General features: G+C 43.0%; 1 protein-coding gene across 1 annotated transcript; it reads left to right on the forward strand.

The window, feature by feature from the left end:
- Positions 1–6,711: 6,711 nt before the first annotated feature.
- LOC100191681 (60S ribosomal protein L8) lies at positions 6,712–8,560 on the forward strand. Its single transcript, NM_001137110.2, has 2 exons — positions 6,712–7,295; positions 8,039–8,560. The coding sequence occupies exons 1-2, from the start codon at positions 6,856–6,858 to the stop codon at positions 8,379–8,381; spliced, it is 783 nt and encodes a 260-aa protein (NP_001130582.1). The 5' UTR covers positions 6,712–6,855; the 3' UTR covers positions 8,382–8,560.
- The last annotated feature ends 3,397 nt before the right edge of the window (positions 8,561–11,957 follow it).

The raw sequence follows: 11,957 nt of genomic DNA on the forward strand, positions 1-11,957 counted from the left end.
CTCTAGCGACGTTGTATTTGATGAGACTAATGGCTCTCCAAGAGAGCAAGTTGATCTTGATGACATAGATGAAGATGATGTTCCGACGGCCGCAATGCGCATGATGGCGATAGGTGATGTGCGACCACAGGAACAACAAGAGCAAGATCAGCCATCTTTCTCTACAATGGTGCATCCCCCAACTCAAGATGATGGACAAATTCATCAAGAAGAGGCGTGTGATCAAGGGAGAGCACAAGAAGAACAAGTTATGGAGGAAGAGGCACCACAGAACCCTCCAACTCAAGTCCGAGCGACAATCCAAAAAAATCAGCCCGTCGATCAGATTCTGGGTGACATAAGCAAGGGAGTAACAACTCGCTCGCGTTTAGCTAATTTTTGTGAGCATTACTCGTTTGTCTCTTCTATTGAGCCTTTCAGGGTAGAAGAGGCCTTGCAGGATCTGGACTGTGTGTTGGCCATACAGGAAGAGCTCAACAACTTCAAGAGGAATGAAGTTTGGAGCCTAGTGCCCCGTCCAAAGCAAAATATTGTGGGAACCAAGTGGGTGTTCCACAACAAGCAAGACGAGCACGGGGTGGTGACAAGAAACAAGGCTAGACTTGTGGCAAAAGGTTATGCCCAAGTCACAGGTTTGGATTTCGAGGAGACTTTTGCTCCTGTGGCTAGGCTAGAGTCTATTCAAATATTATTAGCCTATGCCGCTCACCACTCTTTCAGGTTGTTTCAAATGGATGTGAAGAGCGCTTTCCTCAACGGGCCAATCAAGGAGGAGGTATATGTGGAACAACCCCCTAGCTTTGAGGATGACAGGTACCCCGACCATGTGTTTAAGCTCTCTAAGGCGCTCTATGGACTTAAGGAAGCCCCAAGAGCATGATATGAATGCCTTAGAGATTTCTTAATTGCTAATGCTTTCAAGGTTAGGAAAGCCGATCCCACTCTTTTCACTAAGACTTGTGATGGTGATCTTTTTGTGTGCCAAATTTATGTCGATGACATAATATTTGGTTCTACTAACCAAAATTCTTGTGAGGAGTTTAGTAGGGTGATGACTCAAAAGTTTGAGATGTCGATGATGGGTGAGTTGAACTACTTCCTTGGGTTCCAAGTGAAGCAACTCAAGGACGGCACCTTCATATCCCAAACGAAGTACACACAATATCTTCTCAAGCGGTTTGGGATGAAGGACGTCAATCCCGCGAAGACACCAATGGGAACCGACGGACATGTCGACCTCAACAAAGGAGGTAAGTCCGTTGATCAAAAGGCATACCGGTCTATGATAGGGTCACTACTTTATTTATGTGCTAGTAGACTGGACATTATGCTTAGTGTATGCATGTGTGCTAGATTTCAATCTGACCCCAAGGAATGTCACCTTGTGGTCGTTAAGCGAATTCTTAGGTATTTAGTCGCTACGTCTTGCTTCGGGATCTGGTATCCAAAGGGGTCTACCTTTGACTTGATTGGATATTCAGACTCCGATTATGCCGGGTGCAAGGTTGATAGGAAGAGCACATAGGGGACGTGCCAATTTCTAACAAGGTCCCTAGTGTCGTGGAGTTCAAAGAAACAAACATCCGTTGCCCTATCCACCATTGAGGCCGAGTATGTTGCCACAGGACAGTGTTGCGCGCAACTACTTTGGATGAGGCAAACCCTCAGCGACTTTGGCTACAATCTAAGCAAAGTCCCACTCCTATGTGACAATGAGAGTGCTATCCGCATGGCGGATAATCCTGTTGAACACAGCCGCACTAAGCACATAGACATTCGGCATCACTTTCTAAGAGACCACCAGCAAAAGGGAGATATCGAGGTGTACCATATTAGCACCGAGAACCAGCTAGCCGATATGTTCACCAAGCCGTTGGATGATAAAACCTTTTGCAGGTTGCGTAGTGAGCTAAATGTCTTAGATTCGCGTAACTTGGATTGATCTATAGCATACATGTGTTCTATGCCTTTGATCATGTTACTTCATGCATTTATGTAATTTGTTGCTTATTTATGGTGCTCAAGTTGTGCAAGGGATCCCCGGACCTCACAAGTCCATGTGTGAATGATGCAAATACTTAGGGGGAGAAGTGTTACAACTTGACCCTTTGAGACTAACCTGTGTGTTTAAGTATACCAAATGTAGTCTCAAAGGAGCATTGAAAGGGAAAGGTAAACTTGGACCATGCAAAGACTTCCACTGCACTCCGGTATTAATGTACTCACCTCCAAGTTCATACTTATGCTATCATTGCCTTTTTGCTCTTAATTGACATTTTTGGTGAGGCAATGGGGTTAAGGGGCCAAGAATGATCCTGTTTTGGTGCTTAATGCCAAAGGGGAGAATATAAGGCCAAAGCAAATGGATCAGCTACCACTTGTGAATTTTGAAAACAATAGAGTTAGAACTTTTGAATTGTCCAAAATACACTAATTGCAAAAATGGTCTCTTGTGGGGGAGAATTTTGATTATGGGAAAAGGGGGGAGTTTTGGCACTTGATCAATTTTTCTCTTGGAATATCTCTCTTTGTGCCCAAACAAGCGTGTTTGACTTAGAGATAGGAAAATGAATTTGATTTGCAAAAACAAACCAAGTGGTGGCAAAAAGTGATCCAAATATGCCAAATTATAGTCAAAAACAATGTGGTCTTCAATTGCATTGATGTTGCACTTCTTTTGTTGCTTTTTGATGTGTTGGCATAAATCACCAAAAAGGGGGAGATTGAAAGGGAAATGTGCCCTTGGGCCATTTCTATAAGTGTTTTGGTGATTAAGTGTCCAACATAAATGTCTTGAACTCCTTGTGTGTTAAACAAGCAAAAGGTGCAAATCATGTAACAAGGTACGTTTCTAGACTTAGTACATTGTTTTGAGTTCTACATATTCTATCGAAGTGCTAGAAACAGGGAGAAAAGAATTGGAAAAAGACTTGGCTCGGTGCAGCCAAAACTCAGCTCAGTTTGGCACACCGGACTGTCCGGTGCGCCAGGCAGGTCTCCGGTGAAAAGGCCGCTCTCGGGAAAAGATCAGCGGCGTACGACTATAATTCACCAGACTGTCCGGTGAGCCAACGGTCGCCAGCGCAACGGTCGGCCGCGCAATCTGCGGGCGACGCGTGGCCCGCACCAACGGTCGGCAGGGGCACCGGACAGTGTCCGGTGCGCCAACTGCCCCCATGGACCAACGGTCGGATGCGCCAAAAAAGAAGGAGATCGCGCACCGGACAGCTACAGTGACTGTCCGGTGGTGCACCAGACTGTCCGGTGCACCATCCGACAGAAGGCAAGTTTGGCCTTCCTTGATTGTCTTCAATGGCTCCTAGCTGCCTTGGGGCTATAAAAGGGACCCCTAGGTGCATGGAGGAGTTACACAAGCATTCACTAAGTATCCTAAGGCATCCAGACTCTGTTCCCGCGTATTCGTTTCGTTGTGTTAAAGATTTGAGCTCTATTCGAGTCGAGGACTCCATGTGTTGTCATTTGAGCTCAAGTCTTCTCTTGTGTGCGTGGGTGTGCTGTGATTTGTATCTTGTGTGTGTTGTTCATCCCAACCTTACTCCGTGCTTCCATTGTGATCTTTGTTGTAAGGGCGAGAGACTCCAATCTTGTGGAGATTCCTCGCAAACGGGAATAATCATCTAAAGGAAAAACCGTGGTATTCAAGTTGATCATCGGATCACTTGAAAGGGGTTGAGTGCAACCCTCGTCCATTGGGACGCCACAATGTGGAAGTAGGCAAGTGTTACTTGGCCGAACCACGGGATAAAAATCGCGTGTCTTGTGTTGATCTCTCTGTGATTGTTTTGTCCACAAGAACTCGCTTCTCAACTACTTAGTCGCACTAACACTTCTATAACTAACTTTTGTGGCTATTTAGTGTTGAATTTTACAGGATCACCTATTCACCCCCTCTAGGTGCTCTCAATGAGCCAAAAGGTTGGTTACAAAGATCTTTACAATCAACAATAGATTATATTATTAGCCTTGCATAAAGCCATGAGAGTTTCATATTCATTAAATATTCATTAAATGTGATGACATATATATCATCACGCTTGTAACATAGTAGTGCAATTACGAGGAAAGATATATAGAGAATTTTATATGAGATGATAGAGTTTTATGGAGATGAAACCCTGCATACACAGTTAGCTAGTTTAAATTTGATGTGACAACATTGAAAACAATTAAGGATGTAATGAGATTGGACGGACGAATATTACTCATTAAATATTTGTTTTCATATTTTTCTGTAGGATGCGGATCAGATACATATATTATCGAGTTATGTGAGATAAGATTTAAATGAATATCGACATCTTAAATATTCCACTTTGAGAATATGAATACATACTTTGATCGAATACAAATCGGATACTAAATACCAGAACTAGGATATGGATCTCAACCCTGATTAAATTTAAATACGAACTGATAATACACTAAATATACTGTTTAAAATAGTATATTAAAACTCACCATTGATCAGAATGACCTAAATGCACAAGTCACCCAACGAGACCACCACGTAGGAGTGGATATCGAGCCAGCTCGGCTCGTTATGACTCGTTACTATAACGAGCCAGCTCGGCTCGGCTCGTTATACTAATGAGCTAAACAACAGGCTCGGCTCGGCTTGTTAAGCTCGTGAGTCACACAACTAAATACAAAAATCTATGTATATAAATATATATAATCGAAAAATCATATTTTAAGTGTTTAACACTACAAACTCAAAACCTTTATAGTATTATTATCATATTATTGTCCTAGCACTTCTAACTTTTAATATTAAATTAAATAACTAAATATGTATTAACTTACATATTTATAAACTCTTATTAGCAACAAGCATCATTATAAAGCAATTCATCATCCATTCACAAACATGTAGCATTTCATTGCACAACACTAACATCATATGCTGCTAGAAACAAAGTTCACAAAACCATAACAAATAATCAAATATTAAATATGCAATGTAGGTATGTAGCCATGCAATAATGCAAATATTTAAGCACATGACATATCCACACATGTCCATATCACAGATCATAACTACAAGAAAACAAGACTATGAGAGATGAGACGACATCAACGACTAGGCAAACTTGTGTTGTGGCTTAGCTCGTTTGGCTCGCGAGCTAACCCGAGCTGGCTCATTAGAGAACCGAGCTAGAATGTTAATTTAGCTCGCTACAAAATTAAAACGAGTCGAGTCGAGCTACTAACAAGCCAAGTCGAGTGATTTATCGAGCCACAAATATTTCGTGCAGCCCTACCATCACGTATCACCGTTAGAGCAACTCCAAGAGGAAGCTAAAAATATCCTCCCAAAAATTAACTATTGGGGGCAGGCTAAAAAATTTTAGAGGTAAATTATAGTGTATACTCCAACAGTTTCTTAAACAAATGCTGAAAACTCTAATCTGGCCCAAGATGCAAGGCGTTTATTTTCCTACTATTGCATCAACATGTGCATACTAGGGTAAATTTAAGTGTGCCATGGCTACGCCAGCCTCTGAAGTCTGAATCATAGAACAGGGGTAAGTTTTTTGACCTTGCTAGAAACTATAAACAGACAAATATGGCTTGAAACATCATCAGTCACTGAGCGAGGCACACAAACTGTAAAAGATAAACAGATGATTGATCGAGATATCCATTATGAACATTGTGTGACATGCTAGTAATATTAACATATCAAGCAACGACCATGTAGCTAGTTTCTAACACAAATGAGAGACAAAAGATCTTTGGATAAAGGCATGCTGGCCTACTACTTGTCCAACTTTCTAGTTCATGAAAACAAGTCAGTCTCCTACCAATTCATCTTCCCAGCACATGAAGACACATAAAAAAACATGTTGACATAGCAGCAGAATGCCCCTACTATCAGAAACTGAGATAGCAGGTTGTGCGTGCCATGAACCATTCATTACTCCCCACCAGACCGTAGAATATCCCATCCACCTCCTACAAGCAACTGCAAGGGCATCAATACCTGGAGCAATCAAGAAATACAAAACTAGTAGTTCTAGAACTAAATCACAACTCACATAAATTATCAAACGTAAACTCTACTATCTATTCAATCCTTATCTCAGGGCAGGGGGCGAGCAGAGGGCAGGGCAGGGGCCGCGCTGTGCGTGCCTGCAAGGTTGCGCACTGTCGCTGCTACTAGCGGGCGGAGGGCGGGGCTAGGGCTGGGCGCTGCAGGGGCTGGGAGCTGGTGGCTGGCTGCCGAGTGCGTCTGCACGGGAGGAGGGATGAAGGAGCCGACTCGACTGGACGAGATGCGAGGGAGCACCGAAGCCGCTGTCGCGGGAGCCGTTGCCCTTGACGTCGTCGCTGCCGAAGTGCTTCAAAGTTCAAACCGGTGCCACTGCCGCAGCCGTCCTTGTGGCCGCTGCCGCCGCCGCCGCCGCCGCCGCCGCCGCCGCCGCCGACACCGATCAGGCCTCTCCCGCCATGGCTACAAACAACACAAAAGCGCGCGAGGGCGAAAATGGGTGCCGGAAACAGGTGCTATGCGCGACAGCGAAGGGATTGGGGGATTTCACCTCGCGCAAATTTGCGGGATGGATCGGCTCGGATGCGTGACGGCGAAAATATGGGGGAAGTTTGCAAGAGCTGTTGGAGGAGAGAAAACGAGCTTTCTCCCTGAAAAAAGTTTTTCGGGGTCTTTTAGCATCGTTCTTGGAGATGCTCTTAGTCCATTACCCACCGAAGGCCCGCCCAACCACCTTCGTATCCGACGGCCCACCCCGCTCGTCTATATCCGCCTCCAAACCCTAGCTCTTCCATTCTTCCCCCTCCGGCGCCGCCTCCCCCAGACACTTCGCCGCCGGCAAGATGGGCCGCGTGATTCGCGCTCAGCGCAAGGGTGCGGGGTCCGTGTTCAAGTCCCATACCCATCACCGCAAGGGCCCTGCCCGGTTCCGGTCCCTCGACTTCGGCGAGCGCAACGGGTACCTGAAGGGCGTGGTCACCGACGTCATCCACGACCCGGGCCGCGGCGCGCCGCTGGCCAAGGTCACCTTCCGCCATCCATTCCGGTACAAGCACCAGAAGGAGCTGTTCGTGGCTGCTGAGGGCATGTACACTGGCCAGTTCGTTTACTGCGGACGCCGTGCTACACTCTCCATTGGCAACGTCCTGCCGCTCAGGGGGATCCCTGAGGGTGCCGTTGTCTGCAACGTTGAGCACCACGTCGGGGATCGCGGTGTCTTCGCCAGGGCGTCTGGGGACTACGCGATCGTTATCAGCCATAACCCAGACAACGGCACATCGAGGTGACGGTCACACTGTCTGCTTAAAGTTCGCATAGCGGTGTCGTTTATTAATCATAACCCATTATGGCAATGTTGAAAACTATTGAACTACGCTCTGTTTTAAACTGGTTCTATTGTACTTAGGGGTGACAATGTGCTCTAAATTTTACACAATAAGATTTAAAGATAATAAGATTTAAAGATCGGATAGGATCGGGCCATATTTTTATTCATTTTTGAACTAAAATTTATTTAGGGCCCTACTATTTTGTGAAAAGCATTTGGATCGCAATCCATTACCACCCCTAATTGTACTCAATGCAGAACTGTTCTGTTTTATTAAGATGATGTGATTTTTTTTGGTTCTATGTTGATTTTTCCAGCAAGTGGTTGTGGTTATGTTGTCATTTTAGTTCAATGCTTGAATGTTTGTTCATATACCATTTCACTTTTGAACCCCTCCCACTGACACTATCAACTATAATGGACTAGTAAAAGAGGCATCTAGTTGAATTATTGAAATGTTTCCTTAGAAACTGAAAACGAAATCTAAGATGTTTCACAAGATGTGACCGAAACCAACTTCTTAGGACAGTACATCCTTATCCATCTTATAAATGATATTTGTTGTTACCGCTTACCGGTAATTTTCTTGTCCACTAGCTTATCTTGATATGCTTTGTTCTTCTCAGTGTAATTAGGGTTTACTGGGTTTCGTGGGTCAGCCTCTAAGAAGTAAGAACACATGGTATTGTGATTTTCAGGATCAAGCTCCCCTCTGGTGCTAAGAAGATTGTCCCAAGTAGCTGCCGTGCCATGATTGGGCAGGTCGCTGGTGGTGGCAGGACTGAGAAGCCAATGCTGAAGGCTGGCAATGCCTACCACAAGTACCGCGTCAAGAGGAACAGCTGGCCTAAGGTGCGTGGTGTGGCCATGAACCCTGTTGAGCATCCTCATGGAGGAGGTAACCACCAGCACATTGGTCATGCCTCCACTGTCCGCCGTGATGCTCCTCCTGGCCAGAAGGTTGGTCTTATTGCCGCAAGGAGAACTGGTCGTCTTAGGGGCCAAGCTGCTGCTACTGCTGCCAAGGCTGACAAGGCCTAAATTTGCGTTACGCAGCATTAGCCATCTTATATAGATTAAAAATATTTTTCCTGCATGGATCTTAATTTTGTATCATTCTGATAGCGATGAACTGATGATACTATGGACATTCCAGTTTTTGTTGCAAGCTATTGATGATATTTTTTCTTCTTTAATCAAAGTTGTACTATATGTTGTGCTGTTTTTGTCTAGCTGCTACAAAACTTAGGTACTCCTTCCTGCACTTTTTATTGACAATACGCAGCATTAGCCATCTTATGTTGTGCATTTTTTTCCTTCAGTTTTTCCACTTTTGTGTGTTTAATTGTTAGGTACTCCTAGCAAGGTTGATGAGATTTTTTTTTGTTAGCTTGGATGATCTATACATAATAACTCACATATATTGACAATGTGATATTTTATATTGATAGATTTTTCATGGGATACGTCCATAGCATATTTTATTTGAAACAATACATTATACAAATATTTGCAATCATATTGACACATTAAAGTTTATCATTGTCATAATTAACTCATATTTCCGATCAAAGGATATAGTGGTTTATGTTCATCTTTTTTCCTGTCGTCTTCTGTTTGTTTGTTCGCTCGCAAGGAGCCTAGGACACTTATTTTTTAATAGGGTACAAGGGCACCACACTACACTTGTTTTTTTTAATAGGGTACAGGACACCACACATTCACACCACACGCACACTCAGTGTGCGTAAATTGATTGATAGGTCTAGATCTCTAATAGATTGATAGATCTCTAATTCGTGGGCGCACGAACTCATACCGTGTGTACCTATTTCTGGAAAAAATCTTAGGAAAAAGGTGTGTCACCCTAGGCGGGAGCGCTTTCGTGGCCTTTGTGAGCCCTTTTGACCTAGGACACTTGTTTGGTGTTAAGTGTTAACAACCAATATATATACTCGACTAATAGCAATTCCAACATGAGTGCTTAAAGTTAAATCAGGACCATTATTTTTTATTTAACGGTTTACCTTATTTTTAGGGTCTTCTTTTTGCTTCATCAACGTTGGCAAAAGTGGGACCCTAGGCCTAGAAAAAAAGAAAGCTCGTGAGTCCAAACCTACTTAGACTCTATTATTTGAGAGACGATGACATGAAATTTTAGGATCCAGAGCGGACAATAGGAGCCATCTAGGGTGTGTTTGGTTTGAGGTCAGAGTAGGATGAGTCAGGGGTGCCACCGTCCCCTCGATTTTTTGGGATCACGCCGCCCCCAAAAATCACTTCGGTGTTCACCTCGTCCCCGCTTGACTCTCAACCAAACACTATAGAAAACGTGGTCGCCTCATTCCATCCCTCTTTGTACATTCAATGAGGAGATGCCTTCTCGGCGAGCCTTGAAGCTCCTGCATAGAGAGGTGAATGCCATGGTCCCACGATATCACCCTGTTGGGTCCCTCAAATTTGCTAGCACCATCATTTCCTTCAATTCCTCCAACTACCTCGGGAACATGGTAGACGGAGTAATTCTTTCTCTTCTCGTCTTCCTCGACATCAACAACATCAAACTTAAGCATGTCCTTGTGAATGGTGGGGCTAAATGCTTAAGTTCAACGCCTTATTGATGTACACCTTCGATGAGATATAGATTTCGCAGGCGAAGCTCATTGAAGCGTGCCCGTTCGTTAGAATCTATTTGGGGATTATCTTCTCGATCGGCTCCATCAAGATGCCAACACGTGAATTTCCACACAACATATGTGGATTCATTGTCACTGAGCTTCACCTGTTCTACAACGCCATACTTGGTTGTCCCATGCTGTACATGTTTATGATGACCGCCCATTATGGGTATCTGGTTGTCACAGTCGGTTTTGGCAGCAAAAACGAATGCATAACATATGTGTGTCAGAATCCATTTTCCACATATTTGTTGACGTCACAAGTGTAATATATCAGACGATAATGCAATAAAGGCGTAAAAAGAGTAGGGTAACTTTATTACATCATCCAGACATAAATGTCTTAAATAATATCATCATCAAAGTACAACTGATTAAACATGGGCGATCTTACACAGGAAGATGACTGGCGTATCGTTAGACTTAGTAATCATCAACATCATCTGCAAAGGCTTCTTCATCACCCTCTGATCAAAATATTAGCAAGGAGTGAGTTCATTTATGGCCGGGGCTCAGCAAGTGGAAGGAGTATTGCAAGTTTAACAAGGTAAGCTATGGATAAGCGATAAGCATTTTAGTTGGTCAATATTTTATTAAAATGCCTAACTTACTAGTTGTAAGTGTATCCAAAGTATCCAAATTAAACATAAGCATATGATTATATCAAAAACACTTAAGTGAAACCACTTAAGCAAACCATTTATGAATCATCAGATTACGATTATTTTCCATCTTTAAGGGGGTGTTTGAATGTACTAGAGCTAATAGTTAGTTGTCTAAAAACTTGCTAGTAGAATTAGCTAGCTAACAAATAGCTAGTTAACTAGTAGCTAATTTACTAAAAATAGCTAATAACTGAAACATTAGATAGGGTGTTTGGATGTTTCTAGCTAATTTTAGCCACTAACTATTTGCTCTATTGCATTCAAACACCCCCTAAGTTGAATGATCATGTGAGGGTCCAGGTTGCTCTTAACTGTGAGGACGACTGACATATCAGTTTTACACTCTGCAGATGTGGTACAACTTTACCCACAAGCCATGTATCCCATCTAGCCTAGGTTGTACGGACCCGTAAACACTGCCGAGGTGAATGGCTAGGGATCCATTATTAGGTAATCACAAAATATTCTTAGTACAAAGCCACCTGCTAAGGTTTCCATGTCAGTATTGATGGCCCTCTAGGCGAGGTAACTTATCTAAGACTACCACCCCATGTTAACATGAGCTGCCACCAAACCACTGCCACCCCCTCTTGCCTATCTTTCAGGTAGGGTTGTTACACACTAAGTCTATAGAGCTAATTACCAAAGCTAGATCCATTATAGCACTCGTGGTTGCACTGTTATCCAGGGTGGTCACTCTATGTTCTATTTAAAATGAAATGATCTTGTTTAACCATCGGGTTAACATCATAATACAAATTTCATTTCTGGAACAATAGTATCATTAAAGAGTGACAACACCATTATCAATTTGAGCTGTAGCACAAATTGCTAAGCAAAGTATTTATCCCAGGGTAATCAAGGAATAGGGTTGGTAATTCTAGCAAATCCTATTTAAGCAAATCTCATCAAATTATGCAAATATCTGAAAAAATTATTATATGCATTACTTGGGTACAAACATAAATGCAGAGGGAGAATACACTTACCTTGCTCGAACGTGTCATGCGGGTCGTCTTCGAACGTGTTTGGTTCCTCTACCACACAGTCAACTTCTAATGTCGATTCACATATCATACATACAAAAGAATACATACAACAAATAAATAAACATGCACCATTACATGAGTAACATTCATCATTACATGAACAATCATATACCACACAACTAATGAATAATGCCTAAAATAAACCTAATTCATATTCATTTAAAATTATGTTAAAAATATCTGAGATAAAACTGGGTTCGTAACTACCATGTAAACTTACTCCCA

Source organism: Zea mays, chromosome 7, assembly GCF_902167145.1.
Source record: "Zea mays cultivar B73 chromosome 7, Zm-B73-REFERENCE-NAM-5.0, whole genome shotgun sequence".
NCBI lineage: Eukaryota > Viridiplantae > Streptophyta > Magnoliopsida > Poales > Poaceae > Zea > Zea mays.